This window comes from Coregonus clupeaformis, chromosome 17 (assembly GCF_020615455.1).
Source record: "Coregonus clupeaformis isolate EN_2021a chromosome 17, ASM2061545v1, whole genome shotgun sequence".
Classification (NCBI taxonomy): Eukaryota; Metazoa; Chordata; class Actinopteri; order Salmoniformes; family Salmonidae; genus Coregonus; species Coregonus clupeaformis.
In genome coordinates, this window is record NC_059208.1 from 54,678,860 (window position 1) to 54,706,216 (window position 27,357).

A 27,357-nucleotide genomic window follows, 5' to 3' on the forward strand; every position below is an offset into this window, starting at 1 on the left:
CACATTGTGCCAGTATGTGCCTACTGTAGTCAGTGACAGTGCGATGATAAGATTAGATTGGTGTGCGGTGATGAAGCTTGGGAGTGTGCCTTGGATTACATAACAAGTATTGTCCAAATGACTCTTGAGTCCGAGTCTCTATCTCTTGCCTTCTCACGTTATCTCTCGCTGTCTCTGTCTTTGTCCTCTCTCTCTCTCTCTCTCACCAGAGGACCTGTCACATCCACAGAAGTGGAGGGATAGACACTGTAGGAGATACTGTTAGCCCACTGCTGGTCAAAAGGAAAACATATTGAAATGTGTGAAAAATGTTGTACATTCTATAGCAGTAAATGTCTGCATGTTCACTCAATAATGTTGTTGTCAACCTGTACCTGGAAAAACATGAATTCCCTAAATGTTTTTCAAAGAAGAAAGTAGCCTAATGTGTTGTGTTCAGAGCTAATGTATGTGCTTGGTAGTTGCTACAAAAAAAGACAGTCCTTGCTGTTTGAAATCTTGAAAGCAGTAACGTCCAGAAAAAGTTAATCTCTTTTAAAGTTCAGCTCTTTTTTTGGAACCTGAATTGATTTAAACCTGCTTATGGTGCAATATTTGAACTGAATATGCGAGGTGTATTTAAAAATGACCTCAATTAATGTTTGAGGTTCAGCACATTTTAATCAAATTTTCTGGGCAAAGAAAATGAGTGAAAGCAGAACCAATCAGAATCCATGTAAACCATTGAGAGAAAGGAATGCTTTTAACTTGACCTTAGTCTCAGAGTCCTGAATCTCTCATAAATACACACACATGCACACGCATCTGCGTGCACACACACACACACACACACACACACACACACACACACACATACACACACAGTCAGTTAAGGTCGTCCATCCCAGCTTTCACTACCACCAAACATTTACAGCTCCTGTTACTGTGAGCACTCTGAAGGTGTGAGCTTCCCTGATGTTTCCACAGACCCATCAGAGTGTTGATTTGCTCACACCTACAGACTGGACTGACTCCCAGGGTCCGTTTGTGTGTATGTGTCCTGCGTGTGTGTGTGTGCATGCGTGCGTGCCTGTGTGTGTGTGTGTGTGTGCGTATGTGTGTCTGCCGTGTGCGCGTGCATGTGTGTGTGTGTGACTGACACACTGAGACAGCTCTAGCTGCCATGGCTTAATCCCTCAGATGGCGATCGAAGGCCTCTGTCTAAAGCTTCAGATCTCTAGGCTCCTATTAACAGTACACCAGGATCAGTTAGAATTTAGCCGCCGTTTATTGGTCAGGCATTTACCATTCTATGTCTGTCCTTGTCTTTCCAGCTCTCCTTTGCGGCAACAACTCCTGTTCTGGCCGACAAGAAGAAGTACCCCAACTTCTTCCGGACAGTTCCGTCGGACAACGCGGTGAACCCAGCCGTGGTCAAGTTCCTCAACTTCTACAACTGGAGCCGCGTGGGGACCCTCACACAGGACGTTCAGAGGTTCTCAGAGGTGAGGGAGGATATTATAATTCTATTGGAGATAATATGATATATCATGGAGATATCGTGATATTATGATATATCGTGGACAGACCTGGGTTCAAATACAAGTTATTTGCAAAAACTAAATAGTCGACCAAATTGTATTTGAAAGTATTTTCAAAAACTTACTTCAAATACTATTTTCAAATGCTTGGGTTAAATGTATTGATTTAATGTATTTCAAAATACATTCCAATATTCAACTACTTGTTTTTTCAAATAATGGTTATCTGAATACTTTTTTGAAATGTATTGAAAAGTAATTTCTATACCTGAAATTTAATCCCAGGTCTGATCATGGAGATATCGTTATATTACGATATATCGTGGAGATATTTTAATGTTATGCTATATTGTGGAGATATCACAATATTATAATATATATTTTGGAGAAATATGAAAGATAGGATTGTGATGAAAGTGGTTACTTCTAATGCAATTTTAACATGCACACAGAGAGTAACTTCTGTTTAATGACTTACTGAGGATATTACTATTTATATATTCCCTGTAAGGTTAGTACAGCTGGTGCATCCTTTTAAGTCCTTCTAAAAATACATTACATTTTTGAAAGTGGCGTTTTAAAATCATCACTCAACACAAATTACTTCCTTTCCCAGTTTGTGGTAAAGTCCTTCTGGGAAACATGAGTTACATTATCCCATCTGACTCACCATGCATGGTCACTGGATGCAGGCTTCAGGCACCCGTACCCATCACACAGAACTGGTACACACATCAATACTCATCTCACAGAACTGTTTTGGAAGTCCATTGAGGAACTGTTCTCTCCAGTGGAATGTTGAGGGATGTACAGTGACTTGCGAAAGTATTCACCCCCCTTGGCATTTTTCCTATTTTGTTGCCTTACAACCTGGAATTAAAATGGATTTTTGGGGGGTTTGTATCATTTGATTTACACAACATGCCTACCACTTTGAAGATGCAAAATATAGCATTTTCTTTGATGGCCAAAAAGCTAAATTTTAGTCTCATCTGAACAGAGTACCTTCTTCCATTTGTTTGGGGAGTCTCCCACATGCCTTTTGGCGAACACCAACCGTGTTTGCTTATTTTTTTCTTTAAGCAATGGCTTTTTTCTGGCCACTCTTCCATAAAGCCCAGCTCTGTGGAGTGTACGGCTTAAAGTGGTCCTATGGACAGATACTCCAATCTCCGCTGTGGAGCTTTGCAGCTCCTTCAGGGTTATCTTTGGTCTCTTTGTTGCCTCTCTGATTAATGCCCTCCTTGCCTGGTCCGTGAGTTTTTGTGGGCGGCCCTCTCTTGGCAGGTTTGTTGTGGTGCCATTTTCTTTCAATTTTTTAATGGTGCTCCTTGGGATGTTCAAAGTTTCTGATACTTTTTTTATAACCCAACCCTGATCTGTACTTCTCCAGAACTTTGTCCCTGACCTGTTTGGCGAGCTCCCTGGTCTTCATGGTGCCGCTTGCTTGGTGGTGCCCCTTGCTTAGTGGTGTTGCAGACTCTGGGGCCTTTCAGAAAAGGTGTATATATACTGAGATCATGTGACAGATCATGTGACACTTAGATTGCACATAGGTGGACTTTATTTAACTAATTATGTGACTTCTGAAGGTAATTGATTACACCAGATTTTATTTAGGGGCTTCATAGCAAAGGGGGTGAATATATATGCACGCACCACTTTTCCATTATTGATTTTTTAGAATGTTTTGAAACAATTTTATTTTTTTCATTTCACTTCACCAATTTGGACTATTTTGTGTATGTCCATTACATGAAATCTAAATAAAAATCTATTTAAATTACAGGTTGTAATGAAACAAAATAGGAAAAACGCCAAGGGGGATGAATACTTTTGCAAGGCACTGTATGGTTGTTAGGGTTATGGTTAGCTAACATAGTGGTTTGGATGCCCTGTTTATATGGTCTTCTGATGTTTCTCAATGGATGATTGTGGTTGAGAAATAGTATTGTTTCACTATTGCTGAATAAGTGTATATAATTCCCCACAATCATTTCCTATGGAGCTGGGGTATTTCATATCTAGTCTATTCACTGAAACCAAAACCATCTGCTTCTTTCCCAGACTTGTCATACCTCTAGATAGGAATTTAAACGTGTGTGAAAACAGCACATCACCCTAACAGCACCAACACCTTAGCGTGCCATGATACCCTGTTTGTGTATCAAAGTGGTATCTGGAGATATCAAAGTGTGGATTTGAAAATCTATCACTTGTGACTGGAGAGCGTGCTGTTGTCTGGCGTTGTCGGGCTAGTTGAAAACAATCTGGTGCGTAGGGATAAGAAATCTGTGGAAGAGCAAATTCCCTTTATCTGCCACTTCCTGATGCCGCCGTGGAGAAAGCCGGAAAGGCGGGCCGATTCAATCAACCTGCTATACCATTTGTCCTTAATCCTGATTTACAAATATATGCAAGGATGGAAACACCATTTCCTCCCATTTCTCCACTGAGATTGTTACGTTGGATCTAGCAGTGGGCTGGTTGATTTGGCCGATTTTGTTTTTGCTAAATTATAAAGGGATATAGGATGGATTGAAATGAATCAATTTTACCATAAATAAATGAATTTTGTTCTGCGTTTGATTGTGTTTAAATGGTCCAAATGTCCCTTGAGAATAGATATTGGAGAGTATCAGAACAGCTGTTTATACCTATGTCTCTATTCCTACAAATCTGTGCATAAGATTCTCTGAGAATTGACGGCTGTATTTCATAGCTTTATCCAGATGTGATTTCATATATTTTCCAGTTTTCTATACTGATCTACTATCCAACCCATTTTCAGGAACTGACAGTACTTTAGGTCAGTTTTTTACCTCACAGCGTCTATCTATAAGTCTGCCCAACGTCTAGCTGACAAATGATGTGTGGATTTAATCGCTTTAGATTTAGCTTGACAGGATTTCTCCCCGTCTGTCCTGTCCCCACTGTTGCTATCTGACACATTTCAGGAACCTATGAGGTTTTTCCCTTGCACTGTCTACCAATAAAAGGATTAAGGTCTGTTTTGAATCACACTCCATCAGATTAAGCCTCAATCCCCTTTTTGCTGTTAGAGATTAGATGGCTAGAGATGTCAAGGCCCCTGCTCTTTGGGCAGTGGAGTGTGTGTGTGTGTGTGAATGTATGATCACCTCAACCACCTCAACCTCTCTGTCATCATAGTTTCTAAGGTGAGGTCCTATAGCTCTGCCAGGTCAGCATGATGTGATCCTTGACCGCTAAGGACCTCACAGAGCCAGGCCTCCAGACAGAATGTACTGTAAGGTATATGTGAAGTTGCCCTTAAATGCTGATCTTGGGTCATTACGTAAAATAACGACTATGATCACATTTTTTTAACCTTACAATATCATTACCTTACTTAGAAATCTTAGAAAATTACTAAGATTTAGAAAATTATTGGTTCTTTGAAGTGTTCATGTTGCCATAGAGATTCATGTAGTTTTTGTTATGGCTATTATTATGCTGTAATGTTCATTTATGATCTAGACCAGTAAGACACTTAATTGTTTGTCATCTGCAGCAATGCCAGAACGCCAAGCCAGGCAGCTCAAACTTTTGCCCTGTTTTAGTTAGCATGGCGTCAGAGGCTAAACCCGGTGATTTGCCTCGCAATATGACGCACGAGCTGGCAACCAGACACACAGACACCCAGATCTGAGGACCCATGCCAAATCTTTTCAGTCTCATGAGGGGGAATAGGCTTTGTCGTGCCCTCTTCATGACTATCTTGGTGTGTATGGACCATGTTAGTTTGTTGGTGTTGTGGACACCAAGGAACTTGAAGCTCTCAACCTGCTGCACTACAGCCCCGTCGATGAGAATGGGGGCGTTCTTTTTCCTGTAGTCCACAATCATTTCCTTTGTCTTGATCACGTTGAGGGAGAGGTTGTTATCCTGGCACCACACGGCCAGGTCTCTGACCTCCTCCCTACAGGCTGTCTCATCATTGTCGGTGATCAGGCCTACCACTGTTGTGTCGTCAGCATACTTAATGATGGTGTTGGAGTCGTGCCTGGCCATGCAGGCATGGGTGAACAGGGAGTACAGGAGGAGACTGAGCATGCATCCTTGAGGGGCCCCTGCGTTGAGGATCAGCATGGCAGATGTGTTGTTACCTACCCTTACCATCTGGGGGCGGCCCGTCAGCAAGTCCAGGATCCAGTTGCAGAGGAAGGTGTTTAGTCCCAGGGTCCTTAGCTTAGTGATGTGCTTTGAGGGCACTATGGTGTTGAACGCTGAGCTGTAGTCAATGAATAGCATTCTCACATAGGTGTTCCTTTTATTCAGGTGGGAAAGGGCAGTGTGGAGTGCAATAGAGATTGCATCATCTGTGGATCTGTTGGGGCGATATGCAAATTGGAGTCGGTCTAAGGTTTCTGGGATAATGGTGTTGACGTGAGCCATGACCAGCCTTTCAAAGCACTTCATGGCTACATACATGAGTGCTATGGGTAGGTAGTCATTTAGGCAGGTTACCTTAGTGTTCTTGGGCACAGGGACTATGGTGGTCTGCTTTAAAATTGTTGGTATTACAGACTCAGTCAGGGACATGTTGAAAATGTCAGGGAAGACACTTGCCAGTTGGTCAGCGCATGCTCGGAGTACACGTCCTGGTAATCTGTCTGGCCCTGAGGCCTTGTGAAGGTCTTACCCACATCGGCTACGGAGAGCGTGATCACACAGTCGTCCGGAACAGTTGATGCTCTCATGCATACTTCAGTGTTGCTTGCCTCGAAGCAAGTATAGAAGTAAATTAGCTCGTCTGGTAGGCTCGTGTCACTGGGCAGCTCGCGGCTGTGCTTCCCTTTGTAGTCTGTAATAGTTTGCAAGTCCTGCCACATCTGACGAGCGTTGGAGCCGGGGTAGTACGATTCAATCTTAGTCCTGTATTGACGCTTTGCCTGTTTGATGGTTCGTTGGAGGGCATAGCAGGATTTCTTATAAGCGTCCGGGTTAGAGTCCCGCTCCTTGAAAGCGGCAGCTCTACCTTTAGCTCAGTGCGGATGTTCCCTGTAATCCATGGCTTCTGGTTTGGGTATGTACATACGCTCACTATGGAGACGAAGTCATCGATGCACTTATTGATGAAGCCAGTGACTGATGTGGTGTACTCCTCAATGCCAGAATCCCGGAACATATTCCAGTCTGTGCTAGCAAAACAGTCCTGTTATTTAGCATCTGCTACATCTAACCACTTCTTTATTGACAGAGTCGCTGGTGCTTCCTGCTTTAGTTTTTGCTTGTAAGCAGGAATCAGGAGGATAGAGGGCAAGGGAGAGCTTTGTACGTGTCTCTGTGTGTGCAGTAAAGGTGGTCTAGAGTTTTTTTCCTCTGGTTGCACATTTAACATGCTGGTAGAAATGAGGTAAAACGGATGTACGTTTCCCTGCATTAAAGTCCCCGGCCACTAGGAGCGCCGCCTCTGGATGAGCGTTTACCTGTTTGCTTATGGCCTTATACAGCTCATTGAGTGCTGTCTTAATGCCAGCATCGGTTTGTGGTGGTAAACAGCTACGAAAAATATAGATGAAAACTGTCTTGGTAAATAGTGTGGTCTACAGCTTATCATGAGATACTCTACCTCAGCCGAGCAAAACCTTGAGACTTCCTTAATATTAGATTTCGTGCACCAGCTGTTGTTTACAAATATACACAGACCGCCACCCCTTGTCTTACCGGAGGCAGCTGTTCTATCTTGCCGATGCAGCGTATATCCCGCCAGATGTAGGTTATCCATGTCGTCGTTCTGCCACGACTCTGTGAAACATAAGATATTACAGTTTTTAATGTCCCGTTGGTAGGATATCTGTGATCTTAGTTTGTCTATTTTGTTATCCAATGATTGTACGTTGGCTAATAGGACTGATGGTAGAGGCAGATTACGCACTCGTTGTCGGATGCTTACAAGGCACCCCGGCCTACGTCGCCGATATCTCTGTCTCTTTCTCATGCGAATGACTTTGATTTGGGCCTTGTCGGGTGTCTGAAGAAAATCCTTCATTTCCGACTCATTAAAGAAAAAATCTTCGTCCAGTACGAGGTGAGTAATCGCTGTCCTGATATCCAGTCATAAGAGACGGTGGCAGAAACATTATATACAAAATAATTTACAAATAACGTGGAAAAAAACACACAATAGCACAATTGGTTAGGAGCCCGTAAAACGGCAGCCATCTCCTTCGGCACCATTCACATACACACAGACACACAGACACACATTTTGAATACTTTATTTGGATCCTCAAATCAAATTTACATTTCAAGAAGGATCCAAACATCTCAAAGGTCCCAGTATGCATGGAACTCAAGGATAAAGAAAGCACCTTTTTCTCCAAACAGCTAGGCTGCCCACAACAGCTGAAACATAGCAGTACCTAGCCAACTGCTTTGCTTTGGTAGGCCCGCAATTTGGAGGCCACGTTTTGCAAGCCTATGAACGTGGCCCAGACTGCCAAATACAAGTGCCACCAGCTTGCACCTATATCCGAGGCTGTCCAAGCATGCAACGAGGGGCTGGTATTTTAGAAGCTTGTCGGCAAAGGCCTGATCCATGTAGCTGTCAAATGAGCAGCCCACTTCCGGAATCAGCACCTCCCTCTGGCCTCCCCCCACAACAACAACAACATCTGGCTTATTCGGCATACAAGAAAACATATCATAATCAAACACACACACACCACACACACACACAGACTGACACAGACCCACACACACACCACTCTATCACTATCTGGAATTTTAACTGAAAGATATCAGTCATCGTCATGTGGTTTTGGGGCTGTGAATTTGTACATGAGAGTTTATGTGTGTGTGTGGGCATTTATGTGGGTATAATGTTGGACAGTATCTCTTTGCACTCATGCACACGTGAGCTTGTTTGTGTGTGTGTGTGTGTGTGCGTGCCTGTGTGTGCTGATAAGAGCCTGATCCTGGTCTTTAGTCTGGCCTGACCCTGGTCTTTAGTCTGGCCTGATCCTGGTCTTTAGCCTGGCCTGATCCTGGTCTTTAGTCTGGCCTGATCCTGGTCTTTAGTCTGGCCTGATCCTGGTCTTTAGTCTGGCCTGATCCTGGTCTTTAGTCTGGCCTGACCCTGGTCTTTAGTCTGGCCTGACCCTGGTCTTTAGTCTGGCCTGACCCTGGTCTTTAGTCTGGCCTGATCCTGGTCTTTAGCCCGGCCTGATCCTGGTCTTTAGCCCGGCCTGATCCTGGTCTTTAGCCTGTGTTTGCTGTGGCTTGTTAAAGCCTGCCTTTAAATAGAATCAACTGTGCTAATGTCCTCTTGCAGCACTGGGGCATTAAACACTTTTAACTCAATACACTGACACTGCCATTTCCCCCAGCCTGTCCCCCTGTGTGTGTGTGTGTGTGTGTGTGTGTGTGTGTGTGTGTGTGTGTGTGTGTGTGTGTGTGTGTGTGTGTGTGTGTGTGTGTGTGTGTGTGTGTGTGTGTGTGTGTGTGTGTGTGTGTGTGTGTGTGTGTGTGTGTGTGTGTGTGTGTGTGTGCGTGTGTGTGTGTGTTTGTGTGCGTGTGTCTGTGTGTGTGTGTTGGTGTTATGGGATGATAGGGAATCCCAGACAATGAAGGATATCTTTGTCCCTTCCTCCCCTTTCTCTCTTACACACACACACACACACACACACACACACACACACACACACACAGTCTTGTGCAGCTAACCTTGTGGGGAAATACAATTCAATCCCATTCAAAATCCTATTTTCCCTAACCCCTAACCCTAAACCTAACCCGTACCCTAACCCGTACCATTACCCTAACCCTAACCCAAAAACCTAACCTTAACCCTAATCCTAGCTCCTAACTCTAAACCTAATTCTAACCCTAACACTAATTCTAACCTTAACCCTAAACCCCCTAGAAATAGCATTTGACCTTGTGGGGACCAACAAAATGTCCCCAGTTGGTCAAATTGTATAGTTAATCACGTCCACACACACACACACACACACACACACACACACACACACACACACACACAAACACGTCACCCAAAGACCTGTATCCTTTGTCAGCAGGTCTCTACTGTATCCTGTATTCTCTTACCATCTCTACATCATTCCTCTCTGTAATCCCCTCTGGCCACGCCCTGTGGGCGGGGGCTGTGAGGCGGCGTGTTGAGACATCAGAGGTTGCTTCCCAAATGGCACCCTATTCCCTTTATAGTTCACTACTTTCAACCAGGGCCCATAGGGAACAGGATGCCATTTGGGATGGATCTCAGGTGCAGTCTGCCAGGCTGAATGAGGTCTGGGAGGCTGATGGTAAGGATGGGTCATGAGAGGAAACAGACACCTCCTTATCGCACTGCTTTGCTTTGCTTTGCTTTATCTTGGCCAGGTCGCAGTTGTAAATGAGAACTTGTTCTCAACTGGCTTACCTGGTTAAATAAAGGTTAAAAATAAATTTAAAAAATGCTGCTGGGTGCCATTTGGGCCATTGTCAAATGTCACCTGGATTACTTCTGCACTGCCTGGTGTTCTGGAATGGCCTTGTGTGTGTGAGAACACTACATCTCTGAGTATAGATTGCTTCGGTGGGGGTTTGTGTGTGTTTGATGGGGATAATGAGTTTGAATTGGATGCTTCACAAAGGAATATGTCTCTGGGTTTTAATGGGTTTTTATGAATGTAAAGTAGCTGTTTTCCTTCAAAAACATTTTGCCCTTTCATTGGCCTCTCTCTCTCTCTCTCTTTCTTTCTCTCTCTCTCTCTTTCTCTCTCGCAGTATTATAAGATTGATTTACACTGTAGGGAATCTATACTGAACATAAATATAAATGCAACATGTAAAGTGTTGGTCCCATGTTTCATGAGCTGAAATAAAAGATCCCAAACGTTTTCCATACACACAAAAAGCTTTTTTCTCTCACGTTTTGCACAAATTTTTTACATCCCTGTTAGTGAGCATTTCTCCTTTGCCAAGATAATCCATCCACCAGACAGGTGTGGCATATTAAGAAGCTGATTAAACAGCATGATCATTACACAGGTGCACCTTGTGCTGGGGATAATAAAAGGCCACTCTAAAATGTGTAGTTTTGTCACACAACACAATGCCACAGATGTCTCAAGTTTTGAGGGAGCGTGCAATTGGCATGCTGACTGCAGGAATGTCCACCAGAGTTGTTGCCAGAGAATGTAATGTTAATTTCTCTACCATAAGCTGCCTCCAACATCGTTTTTGAGAATTTGACAGTACGTCCAACCGGCCTCACAACCGCAGACCACGTGTAATCATGCTAGCCCAGGACCTCCACATCCGGCTTCTTCCCCTGCGGGATTGTCTGAGACCAGCCACCCGGTCAGCTGATGAAACTGTGGGTTTGCACAACCGAAGAATTTCTACACAAACTGTTAGAAACCATCTCAGGGAAGCTCATCTGCGTGCTCATCATCCTCACCAGGGTCTTAACCTGACTGCAGTTCGGCGTAGTAACCGACTTCAGAGGGCTCACCTTCGATGGCCACTGGCACGCTGGAGAAGTGTGCTTTTCACAGATGAATCCCGGTTTCAACTGTACTGGCCAGATGGCAGACAGCGTTTATGGCGTTGTGTGGGTGAGCTGTTTGCTGATGTCAACGTTGTGAACAGAGTGCCCCATGGTGGCGGTGGGGTTATGGTATGGGCAGGCATAAGCTACGGACAACGAACACAAATGCATTTAATCGATGGCAATTTGAATGCATAGAGATACCATGATGAGATCCTGAGGCCCATTGTCGTGCCATTCATCTGCTGCCATCACCTCATGTTTCAGCATGATAATACACAGCCCCATGTTGCAAGGATCTGTACACAATTCCTGGAAGCTGAAAATGTCCCAGTTCTTTCATAGCCTGCATACTCACCAGACATCCAGTTCCCTTTAATATCCAGCAATTTCGCACAGCCATTGAAGAGGAGTGGGACAACATTACACAGGCCACAATACACAGTCTGATCAACTCAATGAGAAGGAGATGTGTCACGCTGCATTAGGGAAATGGTGGTCACATCAGATACTGACTGGTTTTCTGATCCATGCCCTTACTTTTTTTTTAAGTACCTGTGACCAACAGATGTATATCTGTATTCCCAGTCATGTGAAATTGATAGATTAGGGACTAATTTATTTATTTTAATTGACTGATTTCCTTATAAATCAAATCAAATCAAATTTGTCACATACACGTGTTTAGCAGATGTTATAGAGGGTGTAGCGAAATGCTTGCACTTCTAGCTCCGACAGTGCAGTAATATCTAACAAGTAATATCTAACAATTTCAAAACATATACCCAATACACACAAAACTAGTAAGAAATGGGATTTAAGAATATATACATATATGGACAAGCAATGACAGAGCGGCATGGACTAAGATACAGCAGAATATTATAGAATAGAATGCAGTATATACAGTACATATGAGATGTGTAGTGCAAGATATGTAAACATTATTAAAGTGACTAGTGTTCCATTTCTTAAAGTGGCCAGTGATTTCAATAGGCAGCTGCAGCCTCTAATGTGCTAGTGATGGCTATTTACAGGCTTGTGTAGGTCTACAATCTTGTCCCTGACATCCTTGGAGAGCTCTTTGGTCTTGGCCATGGTGGAGAGTTTGGAATCTGATTGATTGATTGCTTCTGTGGACAGGTGTCTTTTATACAGGTAACAAACTGAGATTAGGAGCACTCCCTTTAAGAGTGTGCTCCTAATCTCAGCTCGTTACCTGTATAAAAGACACCTGGGAGCCAGAAATCTTTCTGATTGAGAGGGGGTGAAATACTTATTTCCCTCATTAAAATGCAAATCAATTAATACAATTTTTGACATGCGTTTTTCTGGATTTTTTTGGTGTTATTCTGTCTCTCACTGTTCAAATAAACCTACCATTAAAATTATAGACTGATCATTTCTTTGTCAGTGGGCAAACGTACTTGTGGGGCCCCAGTGTTGAGGATCAGCGAAATTGAGTGTTGTTTCCTACCTTCACCACCTGGGGGCGGCCCGTCAGGAAGTCCAGGACCCAGTTGCACAGGGCGGTGTTCAGACCCAGGGCCTCAAGTTTAATGATGAGCTTGGAGGGTACTATGGTGTTGAATGCTGAGCTATAGTCAATGAACAACATTCTTACATAGGTATTCCTCTTGTCCAGATGGGATAGGGCAGTGTCCAGTGTGATGACGATTGCATCGTCTGTGGATTTATTGGGGCGGTAAGCAAATTGAAGTGGGTCTAGGGTGAGAGGTAAGGTAGAGGTGATATGATCCTTGACTAGTCTCTCTAAGCACTTCATGATGACAGAGGTAAGTGCTACAGGGCAATAGTCATTTAGTTCAGTTACCTTTGCTTTCTTGGGTACAGGAACAATGGTGGCCAGTTGGTCTGCGCATGCTCTGAGGACGCGGTTAGGGATGCCGTCTGGGTCGGCCGCCTTGCGGGGGTTAACATGCTTAAATGTCTTAATCACGTCGGCCATGGAGAAGGGGAGGCCACAGTCCTTGGTAGTGGGCCTCATCAGTGGCACTGTGTTATCCTCAAAGCGGGCGAAGAAGGTGTTTAGCTTGTCTGGAAGCGAGACGTCGGTGTCGGCAACGTGGCTGGTTTTCCTTTTGTAGTCCGTGATTGTCTGTAGACCCTGCCACATATGTCTCGTGTCTGAGCCGTTGAATTGCGACTCCACTTTGTCTCTATACTGATGTTTTGCCAGTTTAATTGCCTTGCGGAGTGAGTAGCTACACTGTTTGTATTCTGCCATATTCCCAGTCACCTTGCCATGGTTGAATGCAGTGGTTCGCGCTTTCAGATTTGTGTGAATGCTGCCATCTATCCACAGTTTCTGGTTAGGGTAGGTTTTAATAGTCACAGTGGGCACAACATCACCTATACACTTCCTGATAAACTCAGTCACCGTTTCAGTGTATACGTCTAAATTATTTTCGGAAGCTACCCGGAACATATCCCAGTCCGCGTGATCAAAACAATCTTGAAGCGTGGATTCCGATTGGTCAGACCAGCGTTGAATAGTCCTTAGCATGGGTACTTCCTGTTTGAGTTTCTGCCTATAGGAAGGGAGAAGCAAAATGGAGTCGTGGTCAGATTTGCCGAAAGGAGGGTGGGGGAGGGCCTCATAACCATCCCGGAAGTTCGAATAGCAATGGTTGAGGATTTTAGCAGCGCGAGTACAACAGTCGATATGTTGATAGAACTTCAGCAGCCTAGTCCTCAAATTTGCTTTGTTAAAATCCCCGGCTACAATAAATGCAGCCTCGGGATATGTGGTTTCCAGTTTGCATAAGGTCCAGTGAAGTTCTTTGAGGGCCGTCATGGTATCGGCTTGAGGGGGGATATACACGGCCGTGACTATAACCGAAGAAAATTATCTTGGGAGATAATACGGTCGGCATTTGATTGTGAGATATTCTAGGTCGGGTGAACAGAAAGACTCGAGTTCCTGTATGTTACTACAATTACACCATGAGTCGTTAATCATGAAACACACACCTCCGCCCTTCCGCTTCCCGGAGAGATATTTATTCCTGTCTGCGCGATGAACTGAGAATCCATCTGCCTCGACCGATTCCGACAGAATATCCCAAGAGGGCCATGTTTCCGTGAAACAGAGTATGTTACAGGCCTTCATGTCTCTCTGGAAAGAAATCCTTGCCCGTAATTCGTCAACCTTGTTAACCAAAGACTGAACATTAGCGAGTAGAATACTTGGAAGCGGTGGGTGGTGTGCGCGCCTCCTAAATTGAACCAGCAGACCGCTCCGAGTGCCTCTCCTCCGCCGGCGATGTTTTGGGTCAGCCGCTGGAATCAATTCAGTTGCCCTGGGTAGCGCAAACAAAGGATCTGCTTCAGGAAAGTCGTATTCCTGGTCGTAATGCTGGTGAGTTAACGCCGCTCTGATATCCAATAGTTTTTCCCGGCTGTATGTAATGATGCAAAACACTTTCTGAGCTAATAATGTAAAAAATAATACATAAAAAAACAAAATACTGCAAAGTTTCCTAAGAGCTAGTCGCGAGGCCGCCATCTTCTTCGGCGCCAGGATCATGTCTGTAACTCAGTAAAATCTCACTATTTGTGCCACCCGTAAGTGAGAAACCTACATGCCAAGTTGATACCATATATTGTGTTCCCTACAGGTTATAGAAAAGACAAGAAGTTATCTGTTCAGACACCAGTCCTACCTACCTACAGTTTATAGAATAGAGCAGAAGCTATCCGTTCAGACTCTTACCTACCTACCCACCCACCTACCCACCTACCTGCCTACCTACCTACCTATCTATTTACCTACCCCGTGTAGCTCAGTTGGTAGAGCATGGCGCTTGCAATGCCAGGGTTGTGGGTTCGATTCCCACGTGGGGCCAGTATGAAAAAAAAAAAGACTAAAATGTACAGATTATGGAACATTTGCTCTCCACTTCTATGTCAAAGATAGTAAAATATGATAGTAATGTATGCAAAAACACTACAGTATTTATACTATAGTTAACTGTAAATGAAAATACTACAGTAAATACTACAGTAAAATCCACAAAAACACTACAGTGAATACTATACTATTCATACAATAGTTTACTATGGTATTTTTTTCATGTGGGGTTGTCCAACATTACCTCAACGCTCTGCTATGTGTAGAAAAACAGCTTGGCAACGTTACTGGATCAATACAACCTGGTTTTACTCTTCAGGAACAATAAGTTGCAGCAGACAAGCTAATACATTTGGTTCTGATGCTGTTCAGGATCTACAGGCCCAAATCAGACATAAACAAGGAGACACTTGAACACTGACAGACGGTTTCCTAGAAGAGCGGCCCTTCTCTCTCTCAAGAGCTTTCCATTTGTTAGATGTCGTGTTCCTTCCATTCCCAACGAAAGTGGACAAATCCATCTGCGGCCCCACAGAACGTCTGTGTGTTTGAGTGTGTGTATGTGCGTTTGTGTGTGTGTGTGTGTATGTGTGCATGCTTTCGATCTTGCGCATGTTCCTATGTGTGTGTTTATTGACCTGGTTTAGTTTAACAGTGCATTTTGTCATAGCTGTTGTGAATTGAGCATAGATGAATTGGTGGTCGAGTTATAGCTGGGAGTTTGTGAGGCCAAGAGAATGAATCAGGGAGAATGAGAGGAAGGCCGCACGGTGTGCCTGGGTTGCGTCCCAAATGGCACCCTACTCCCTACAGTTTTTAGTACACTACTTTTGACCAGAGCCCTATGGGTTTCCTGATGGGCCCTGGTGAAAAGTACGAAATAGGGAATGGGGTGCGATTTGGGACACAGCGATGGTTTAGTCCACAGAAAGATGAACCACTACGGGAGTCAACATGGCACAGGAAGGCAAACCTATTTCTCTTCACATTGTCATCTACCTCCCCACATCCATTACCTACCACTGTGGTGGCTCAATGCATCAACTATATATTAGCTTCCCAATTAATATAGGGTAGGGGGCCAATATGTCCTAGATATGCTGTTTACAAGTGAAGTACACAGACTGAAGCACAAACACGCATGCACACAGATACACACATGCATTAACACACACCCCAAACACATGACTGACTCATGCCACGTGGCTCTTAAAGCCTTTTTCACCTGCCTAGCGATCGCTGTAGTACTCACAATGCTTCCTGTTTATGTGTCTATTCTGGTTCACTTAACAGGTCACTTCAGTGTTAACTGCATAATGCATTTCATCACACTGTAGCGTACTCACCCCCCTCCAGGGCTGGCTACTATCCCACTAATCCTCTGGAGTTCCCCTCTCGCCTCGACGGCCGGTCAGCCTTCTGCTGCAGACCTCCCCCCTGGAGCTCTCTCTCTCGCTCTCGTCCTTCTCTCTCTCTCTCTCTCTCTCTCTCTCTCTCTCTCTCTCTCTCTCTCTCTCTCTCTCTCTCTCTCTCTCTCTCTCTCTCTCTCTCTCTCTCTCTCTCTCTCCCCTCCCTCCCTCCCTTCCTCCCTCCCAAATAGTTTAAGTACAAAAAGGAAAATATATAAATGTAGAGTCTCAATTTGGTGTTTGTCCCATTTTGGTTGGTATAATTATTTGTGTGCTTTAGGGCAATAGTGTCTAGATGGAATTTGTATTTGTGGTCCTGGCACCTGGACCTTTTTTGGAACACCATTATTTTTGTCTTACTGAGACTTACTGTCAGGGCCCAGGTCTGACAGAATCTGTGCAGAAGATCTAGGTGCTGCTGTAGGCCCTCCTTGGTTGGGGACAGAAGCACCAGATCATCATCAAACAGTATACATTTGACTTCAGATTCTAGTAGGGTGAGGCCGGGTGCTGCAGACTGTTCTAGTGCCCTCACCAATTCGTTGATATATTTGTTGAAGAGGGTGGGGCTCAACCTGCATCCCTGTCTCACCCCACAGCCCTGTGGAGAGAAATGTGTGTGTTTTTGCCAATTTTAACCGCACACTTGTTGTTTGTGTACATGTATTTTATAATGTTGTATGTTTTTCCCACGACACTGCTTTACATCAATTTGAATAGCAGACCCTAATGCCAAATTGAGTCAAAAGCTTCTCGCTCTCTCTCTCGCTCTCCCTCCCTCTCTCTGCCTCTCTTCACTCATACACACATGGGTCTACTATGAGACACACTTTTCAGTATACATGACCTCCTAAGCAAAGAGTGATATTTCTGCACTCTACTGTGTCTGCCTCATGTTGCATTCAGCAGTAACAGCTGCATGTTTTCCCCCAGCATCCCTAAAAGACCACTACTCCCCCGGTGTTAAGTCAGCATTACCTCAGCAACATATATCGAGTGCTTGAGACTCGATGGGAACCAAGAGGCAATTTTCTTTTTCCGGAAGTCTAATTTATATTCTGTATTAATTGACAATTACAAATGGTTTCAGCTGGGGGGATACTGAGACTAAATTAACAGAGAAATAACTGAAGTCTGTCCAAATCTCAGTAGGGGTGCAGGGTCCACTGGAGGTTGTCCACAGGCAGGCAGGATGCTTCCAGGCTGGCACCCTATTCCATATGTAGTTCACTAGTTTTGACCAGGACAAAAGTAGTGCACTATATAGGAATAGGGTGCCATTTGGGAGACAGACACCGTCTTTATAAAGTGGAGCGAATCATTAATCAGAGAACAGAGGAGAACAGTGCAATTAGACCTTACTCTGGGTGGACATCACCAGCTAGTTCCCCCTCTAACTAAATGTCTGGTCTGGGGTACTCTCAAAGTTTCTTCCTACCCAAGGAGTTATTGCTTGCCACCGTCTATCGCCTCTGCTGTTAGTAAGCACTTTGTCCGAAATATATCTTTAAAAAAGCGCTATACAAATAAGACCTGATATGACATGATGATTCATTATAACCCCCCCCCCCCTCCATCTCCCTCTCTCTCTCTTTATCGCTCTCTCTCAGGTGAGGAATGACTTGACCAATGAGCTGGAAAAGGCGGACATCCAGATCGCTGACACCGAGAGCTTCTCCAACGACCCCTGTGTCAACGTCAAGAAGCTCAAGGTTAGTGATCCACAAAACCAGTTACAGAACTGCATAGGTACTTACTGTGCTGTGGAACCAGACCAGAACACCTTAGGAATTACAGTAAGAAGTGTCTCATCTTGATCTTGATATTACTGTAGTAACACTGGTATGTTTCAAAGACCTTCCTGTATTGACTGGAGGAAACGAACAGATGTACTGTATGGGGTTGTTTGATCATCTCTTACAGTATACAGTGTGTTACAGTACTAAGACCAGTATTCCTCTTCCTCAACACTGGTTGACACCGTTATGTCAGTAGCTCTGAGAGTTTGGACAGTGACCCATAATGACCTACCGCTGTTACGCACACACTAGCTGTGACCCCGTGAACCCTAAGTGGAGCTGAGGTAGCCGATTATAGTCTTAGACAACACTGTCCAAGACCCTCACTCCCCAGGCTTCTCAGCTCTCTGATCAACTCACATCACATAAGAGCTGGCGAAGCCTCACAGAGACACACTCTCTCTCTCTCTCACACTCACACGCATACACGCACAAGCACACACACACAAACAGAGAAAGGGAACTATGAGGCTTTCTAAAAATTACATGTATGTGCGTAAAGCTGACATTTTAAGCTGATCAGAGTAAAAAATGCAAATGATCCTACGTCTCGCAATTCCTTAAAGCCCTCTCTTTGGGACGGGTCGGGCTGTGACAGCTCTGACACATGATTGGTTAACTCCTCTCTCATCTCTCCATTCGGTTGCCTGTCCCCCTGTTCCCATGTAATGGGATAAGAAACTGTGACACGTGTCAGTCAGTCTGGAGCAGGAAGTGTTGCTATGGCATATGGAATGATGTGTGTAGCCACCAATAGACTGTAGTTTACATCTGTAGTAGTGATGGGAATCCTAGAGAGAAAGTAGCAGTCAGACGCTGCCCGCGGTGCTGAAACAGACAACCACCATCAGATAGGGACTGTACTGTACAGGGGCTGAAACAGACAACAACCATCAGGTAGAGACGGTACTGTACAGGGGCTGAAACAGACAACCACCATCAGATAGGGACTGTACTGTACAGGGGCTGAAACAGACAACAACCATCAGATAGGGACTGTACTGTACAGGGGCTGAAACAGACAACCACCATCAGATAGGGACTGTACTGTACAGGGGCTGAAACAGACAACCACCATCAGATAGGGACTGTACTGTACAGGGGCTGAAACAGACAACAACCATCAGGTAGGGACTGTACTGTACAGGGGCTGAAACAGACAACCACCATCAGATAGGGACTGTACTGTACAGGGGCTGAAACAGACAACAACCATCAGGTAGGTACTGTACAGGGGCTGAAACAGACAACAACCATCAGATAGGGACTGTACTGTACAGGGGCTGAAACAGACAACCACCATCAGATAGGGACTGTACTGTACAGGGGCTGAAACAGACAACCACCATCAGATAGGGACTGTACTGTACAGGGGCTGAAACAGACAACCACCATCAGATAGGGACTGTACTGTACAGGGGCTGAAACAGACAACCACCATCAGATAGGGACTGTAGTGTACAAGGGCTGAAACAGACAACCACCATCAGATAGGGACTGTACTGTACAGGGGCTGAAACAGACAACAACCATCAGGTAGGGACGGTACTGTACAGGGGCTGAAACAGACAACCACCATCAGATAGGGACTGTACTGTACAGGGGCTGAAACAGACAACAACCATCAGGTAGGTACTGTACAGGGGCTGAAACAGACAACCACCATCAGATAGGGACTGTACTATACAGGGGCTGAAACAGACAACCACCATCAGATAGGGACTGTAGTGTACAGGGGCTGAAACAGACAACCACCATCAGATAGGGACTGTACTGTACAGGGGCTGAAACAGACAACCACCATCAGATAGGGACTGTACTGTACAGGGGCTGAAACAGACAACAACCATCAGGTAGGTACTGTACAGGGGCTGAAACAGACAACAACCATCAGATAGGGACTGTACTGTACAGGGGCTGAAACAGACAACCACCATCAGATAGGGACTGTACTGTACAGGGGCTGAAACAGACAACCACCATCAGATAGGGACTGTACTGTACAGGGGCTGAAACAGACAACCACCATCAGATAGGGACTGTACTGTACAGGGGCTGAAACAGACAACCACCATCAGATAGGGACTGTAGTGTACAAGGGCTGAAACAGACAACCACCATCAGATAGGGACTGTACTGTACAGGGGCTGAAACAGACAACAACCATCAGGTAGGGACGGTACTGTACAGGGGCTGAAACAGACAACCACCATCAGATAGGGACTGTACTGTACAGGGGCTGAAACAGACAACAACCATCAGGTAGGTACTGTACAGGGGCTGAAACAGACAACCACCATCAGATAGGGACTGTACTATACAGGGGCTGAAACAGACAACCACCATCAGATAGGGACTGTAGTGTACAGGGGCTGAAACAGACAACCACCATCAGATAGGGACTGTACTGTACAGGGGCTGAAACAGACAACAACCATCAGGTAGGGACGGTACTGTACAGGGGCTGAAACAGACAACCACCATCAGATAGGGACTGTACTGTACAGGGGCTGAAACAGATAACCACCATCAGATAGGGACTGTACTGTACAGGGGCTGAAACAGACAACCACCATCAGATAGGGACTGTACTGTACAAGGGCTGAAACAGACAACCACCATCAGATAGGGACTGTACTGTACAGGGGCTGAAACAGACAACCACCATCAGATAGGGACTGTAGTGTACAAGGGCTGAAACAGACAACCACCATCAGATAGGGACTGTACTGTACAGGGGCTGAAACAGACAACCACCATCAGATAGGGACTGTAGTGTACAAGGGCTGAAACAGACAACCACCATCAGATAGGGACTGTACTGTACAGGGGCTGAAACAGACAACCACCATCAGATAGGGACTGTAGTGTACAGGGGCTGAATCAGACAACCACCATCAGATAGGGACTGTACTGTACAGGGGCTGAAACAGACAACAACCATCAGGTAGGGACTGTACTGTACAGGGGCTGAAACAGACAACCACCATCAGATAGGGACTGTACTGTACAGGGGCTGAAACAGACAACCACCATCAGATAGGGACTGTACTGTACAGGGGCTGAAACAGACAACCACCATCAGATAGGGACTGTAGTGTACAAGGGCTGAAACAGACAACCACCATCAGATAGGGACTGTACTGTACAGGGGCTGAAACAGACAACCACCATCAGATAGGGACTGTACTGTACAGGGGCTGAAACAGACAACCACCATCAGATAGGGACTGTAGTGTACAAGGGCTGAAACAGACAACCACCATCAGATAGGGACTGTAGTGTTTGTTTCTCTTATGTTTCTCTTTTTTTTTCTTGATCTCCCATGCACTCTCTCTCCACACACCCTCTGTCTCGCTCTCTCTCCCATACACACACTCTGTCTCTCTCTCAATTCAATTCAATTTAAGGGCTTTATTGGCGTGGGAAACGTATGTTAACATTGCCAAAGCAAGTGAAGTAGATAGTAAACATAAGTGAAATAAACAATAAATATTAACAGTAAACATTACACTCTCTCTCTCTATATATATATATATATCTCCCATCCACACACCCTCTCTCTCTCTCTCTCTCTCTCTCTCTCTCTCTCTCTCTCTCTCTCTCTCTCTCTCTCTCTCTCATACACACACTCTGTCTCTGTAAACATTACACTCTATATATATATATCTCTCCCATCCTCTCTCTCTCTCTCTCTCTCTCTCTCTCTCTCTCTCTCTCTCTCTCTCTCTCTCTCTCTCTCGTTTTTTCCTCTCCCTTTCTTTCTCTCTCTCTTTCTTTCCATATGTCCCTCTCAGGCACTCACACACGAAGTAAAGCTCCTCCGAATGGATTAAGAACAGAGAGGTAGCGTCAGGAAGATACCAGGAGGAAACTCATGTCTCTGTCGAGAAGCTGTGGTCATGAACCAGGGGTGTGTACATTAGGAACGAAACTGAAGAAAACGGGACGAAAAAGAGAACGACTAACCTAAACTTTTTCAATAACAAACGCTCATTTTCCGTTTCAAAACGGTTTGCTACGGTGTGCACTCATGAATACACTGACTCATGAATACCCAACTTACATCTTCAATGGAATTACTGTTTCATCAACTAAAGATACTACTGACAATCAAACCAAGACTCTGCAATAACCAACACTGCTACTTAGGGGTGTAACGATTCGTTTTAACAACGATTCGATTTGTATCACGATTCGTGGTTGTCGTTACGATTCAAGGACGATATTGGTTCATTTAGAACGATACGATCCGAAACGATTCAGTGACTTGAAATCGATTCAGTAACCTTTTAGCCAAAAATTCAACCAGTGTGACTGAAATAAATACCTGGTAACCAGTTGCATTTTAATGGCTGGCAATAGTCTTGATATTTTTAACAGTGTTTCATGCCTCCATGCAGACCATCTGGTATTATGAAACTTACCCAGTTCCACAAAGGAGATCCCATTTTCTTCACATAGCTTTATTCAGTGCAGCAGTTTTTTTTGCTCCACCTTTTTGTAAATAAAACTGCAGCAGCTTGACCACAGAGCGATGAAATGTCTCACAGTAAGGAACGTTGCGATCAGCTGATTTCGCGCAATTCTCCAGTGTGTGTGCGGTGCACAGAATGTGCACAAGGGAGTCTCTAACCGCAGCATGTTGCCGGAGTATGGAAAGAGAAAAATATTAAACAGAGCTTGCCGCTGTTCTTCATTCAGCTTGTCTCGCCATCTGGCAAGTGGGCGACTGGACATTTATTCTCAGCTAGCTTTTAGCAATGGCTTGCGCCACATTCGTGTGCTCCTTGCTCTTTTCATGTTTGTCAAATAAAGGATGGTTGAAATTCTTTGAGCCTTTATAAAATGCACCTGTTTTGTCTGCTAGATGTGGATTTGAGCGGCAAATCTTGCACCACATTTCAGTGCGTTCATCGTTAGCTTCAAGCCACTGCACATCTTGGAGCCACTTTTCCGAAAAAAGTATTTTCTTCGGCTCTGGCTCCAGTTGGCGTTTCTTTGTAGGTGGCGAAACGCCAAAGAAGCTGCTTAATGTCTGTTGCTTTTTGGACATCCCTGACAGTAGTTGACAAGCAACATGTCATGTGTAAGGTTAGATGAGAAGATCGGTCAAGTACGCAAAGGCGCGTAGTAACACAAGTGGCATTACGCATTCCTGATTTTTGTCGCGCTTGCGTATCTGCGTACCAGTTATGTGCACCCCTGCATATAAAGTCTGACGTGCTTAAATCCAATGGGTTATTTCCTAGTATCGATACAATCGATTTATTACATTTTAAAACGATGTTAGATCGATATATGTTGTCCAAAAGGCCAACTCGCCGAGCACAGATCGATGTAGTTGGATCATATGAATATAAATCGATACATCGATGTAGTAGATGGATCGTTACACCCCTACTGCTACTGTGTGTCAGACACTTTATTGGCTGTTATATGATACAATTTTTTTTGCCATATGTTGTTGTCTACTCTGCAACATTTTCCTGGATTTGCTTTGAAATTGATGTAGTACCTCTGGTATTCCTAAAGCCCCCGAAGAGCTGAGAACTGCAGAATGTGTTTCTCACGACACTGCTGCCCTTGGTTCTAACACATCAGTATCACACCTCTTTGTTTAGTTCACATCAGCCTATACCAGTGGTAGGATGGCAATGCATCTCCTAATGTATCTGTAATACTCACCTAATGCCTTACTTTAAGATCAGGGTCTTCAAATGTCGCCTGTCCTGGAGAACTATTGAGTGGGGAGGTTTTTGAGTGGGCAGGTTTTTGTTACAGCCCAGCACTAACACACTGGATTAAACTGGTCACGGTCCAGACTGAAAACCACATCGGTCAGTCGGTTGTTTGAAACAGGTGTTTTAGTGTTGGAAATTAGACAACGTCCATTATTAGATCTAGTAAAAGCTCTTGCCATAGAGTAATCATCAAAGCCATACGCGATGGTACTGTAATGGGTAGGACAGGGTCAGTCTATAAAACAGATATACAGTGAGGGAAAAAAGTATTTGATCCCCTGCTGATTTTGTATGTTTGCCCACTGACAAAGAAATGACCAGTCTATAATTTTAATGGTAGGTTTATTTGAATAGTGAGAGACAGAATAACAACAAAAAAATCCAGAAAAACGCATGTCAAAAATGTTATAAATTGATTAGCATTTTAATGAGGGAAATAAGTATTTGACCCCTCTGCAAAACATGACTTAGTACTTGGTGGCAAAACCCTTGTTGGCAATCACAGAGGTCAGACGTTTCTTGTAGTTGGCCACCAGGTTTGCACACATCTCAGGAGGGATTTTGTTCCACTCCTCCTTGCAGATCTTCTCCAAGTCATTAAGGTTTCAAGCCTGAAGTTTGGCAACTCGAACCTTCAGCTCCCTCCACAGATTTTCTATGGGATTAAGGTCTGGAGACTGGCTAGGCCACTCCAGGACCTTAATGTGCTTCTTCTTGAGCCACTCCTTTGTTGCCTTGGCCATGTGTTTTGGGTCATTGTCATGCTGGAATACCCATCCACAACCCATTTTCAATGCCCTGGCTGAGGGAAGGAGGTTCTCACCCAAGATTTGATGGTACATGGCCCCGTCCATCGTCCCTTTGATGCGGTGAAGTTGTCCTGTCCCCTTAGCAGAAAAACACCCCCAAAGCATAATGTTTCCACCTCCATGTTTGACAGTGGGGATGATGTTCTTGGGGTCATAGGCAGCATTCCTCCTCCTCAAACACGGTGAGTTGAGTTGATGCCAAAGAGCTCCATTTTGGTCTCATCTGACCACAACACTTTCACCCAGTTCTCCTCTGAATCATTCAGATGTTCATTGGCAAATTTCAGACGGGCCTGTATATGTGCTTTCTTGAGCAGGGGGACCTTGCGGGCGCTGCAGGATTTCAGTCCTTCACGGCGTAGTGTATTACCAATTGTTTTCTTGGTGACTATGGTCCCAGCTGCCTTGAGATCATTGACAAGATCCTCCCGTGTAGTTCTGGGCTGATTCCTCACCGTTCTCATGATCATTGCAACTCCACGAGGTGAGATCTTGCATGGAGCCCCAGGCCGAGGGAGATTGACAGTTATTTTGTGTTTCTTCCATTTGCGAATAATCGCACCAACTGTTGTCACCTTCTCACCAAGCTGCTTGGCGATGGTCTTGTAGCCCATTCCAGCCTTGTGTAGATCTACAATCTTGTCCCTGACATCCTTGGAGAGCTCTTTGGTCTTGGCCATGGTGGAGAGTTTGGAATCTGATTGATTGCATTAAAATGCAAATCAATTTATAACATTTTTGACATGCGTTCTTCTGGATTTTTTTGTTGTTATTCTGTCTCTCACTGTTCAAATAAACCTACCATTAAAATGATAGACTGATCATTTCTTTGTCAGTGGGCAAACGTACAAAATCAGCAGGGGATCAAATATTTTTTTCCCTCACTGTACATGCTCATGAACAGGCCTAGTTTGCCTCACACAGTATGTGTCCCAAATGGCATCCTATGCCCTATATAGTGCACTACTTTTGACCAGAGCCCTATGTGCCCTGGTCAAAAGTAGTGTACTATATAGGGAATAGGGTGCCATTTGGGACACAGCCACAGGCTTCAGTAAAGCCATGTAATCATGCCTAGTGTTGTGTTACTCAGCCTCGTTGTGTTTTTAGTGTTACTACATTAACCCCTGCAAAATAAACCAAGAGTGAAGTTACTAACATCATCGCCAGCATGGATTAATCAATCGTCTGGGAAGCTGCTGCAATTGGTTAATACATACTGTACTGTAACTACCTGACCTGAAAGTGAATAAAAATAGCCATAATAAAACTCCATCCCAGAGACCACCAGGACCCAAACAGAACAACGTTAAAGGAGCTACATCTATCAGTTCCACCTGCAACTAGAGCCACATGTCAATTACGGACCAGTAGTAAAAATGCAATAAAACTCTGAGACCTTCAGTCCAGGGCCCATTTTTCCAACCGCGGGACCCAATCTACGTCCAATCCCCCCCTGGGTCCAGGGCAGAGGATGGTGGATGATGTCTCTAGGCCGGTATTGTCCATATCCAGTTCCCCCACAGCTGGAGACATTTGGGTTAAGTGCCTTCCTCCAGGGAACAGAGGCACCATTCAGGCCCGGGAGGACCAGAACCCTGCGAGAGCCAGGTTCAAGCCGAGCCAAGGGGTTCTGAAAAGGAAAAGTGTCTGCAAAGCAGAGTGATCCACACATAACCCCCAACTACTCTGCTTACTCCCAGCATGCACTCTTGCTCTGATGAGTATGGTCCACAACAGCATTGTAGGTATTGTGGGTGCAAAGTGGCCTTTTGAATGGGGTTTCTGCAGCGATAGGGGAAAGCTGGTGGCGACTGCAGACCACACGCCAGGCCGGGTTGTACGGATGGAAAAATCAGCCCTTACAGCCAATAAACCTATACAATTTGTGGTTACGGCCTTGGCATTTCAAGACCCTTTTCATTTTGTAGGGCATTGGATGTGTGTTTTACTTTGACCCATAAACAACCTAGAATCACATGGGCACGAAATACAGAAGTGGTTGGTTTTTCATCACATTTTATTTCCCGTTGGAATTATGTCCTGAGTCTGTTACGCATAGCATGTTTATTGGATCTAAAACATACTGGTATGTAGCATTATAATGCTGTTTAGTTAATCCAACACCCTGAGGCCATTGGAGCTGTGATGACAGAGGATGGTGACTCCCCACTGATAAATGGATATGTGACATATGTAGAATGTCTCAGTTTGGTTTGGGTAACGGTCTATTGAACTTAAATCATTATTCAGTATAAAGGGTGAAATCCAAGGCGCAGAGAGACCCAGGTGGTGTGTTGGCAGAGTGAATGTTTAAAATTGTATTAGTCACTAGTCAGAGGACACACAAGCTAATGCCTTCAGAAAGTATTTACACCCCTTAACTTTTTCCACATTTGTTGTGTTACAAAGTGGGATTAACATGGATTGAAATTGTCTTTTTTTTTGTCAACGATCTACACAAAATACTTTGTAATGTCAAAGTAAAGTAAATAAAACACTAATATATCTTGATTAGATAAGTATTCAACCCCCTGAGTCAATACATGTTAGAATCACCTTTGGCAGCGATTACAGCTGTGAGTCTTTTGCACACCTGGATTGTACAATATTTGCCCATTATTCTTAAAACAATTATTCAAACTCTTTCAAGTTGGTTGTTGATCACTGTTAGACAGCCAT

The 27,357-nt window shown here is 44.5% G+C and overlaps 1 protein-coding gene across 1 annotated transcript in view; it reads left to right on the forward strand.

The window, feature by feature from the left end:
* Positions 1 to 27,357, forward strand: part of LOC121586754 (gamma-aminobutyric acid type B receptor subunit 2) — a 382,125-nt gene that overhangs the window by 216,046 nt on the left and 138,722 nt on the right. Inside the window, exons 3-4 of the mRNA XM_041903715.2 lie at positions 1,314 to 1,484; positions 17,934 to 18,035. Coding sequence (XP_041759649.1) covers positions 1,314 to 1,484; positions 17,934 to 18,035 — 273 coding nt within the window. The remainder of the gene's footprint in view (positions 1 to 1,313; positions 1,485 to 17,933; positions 18,036 to 27,357) is intronic.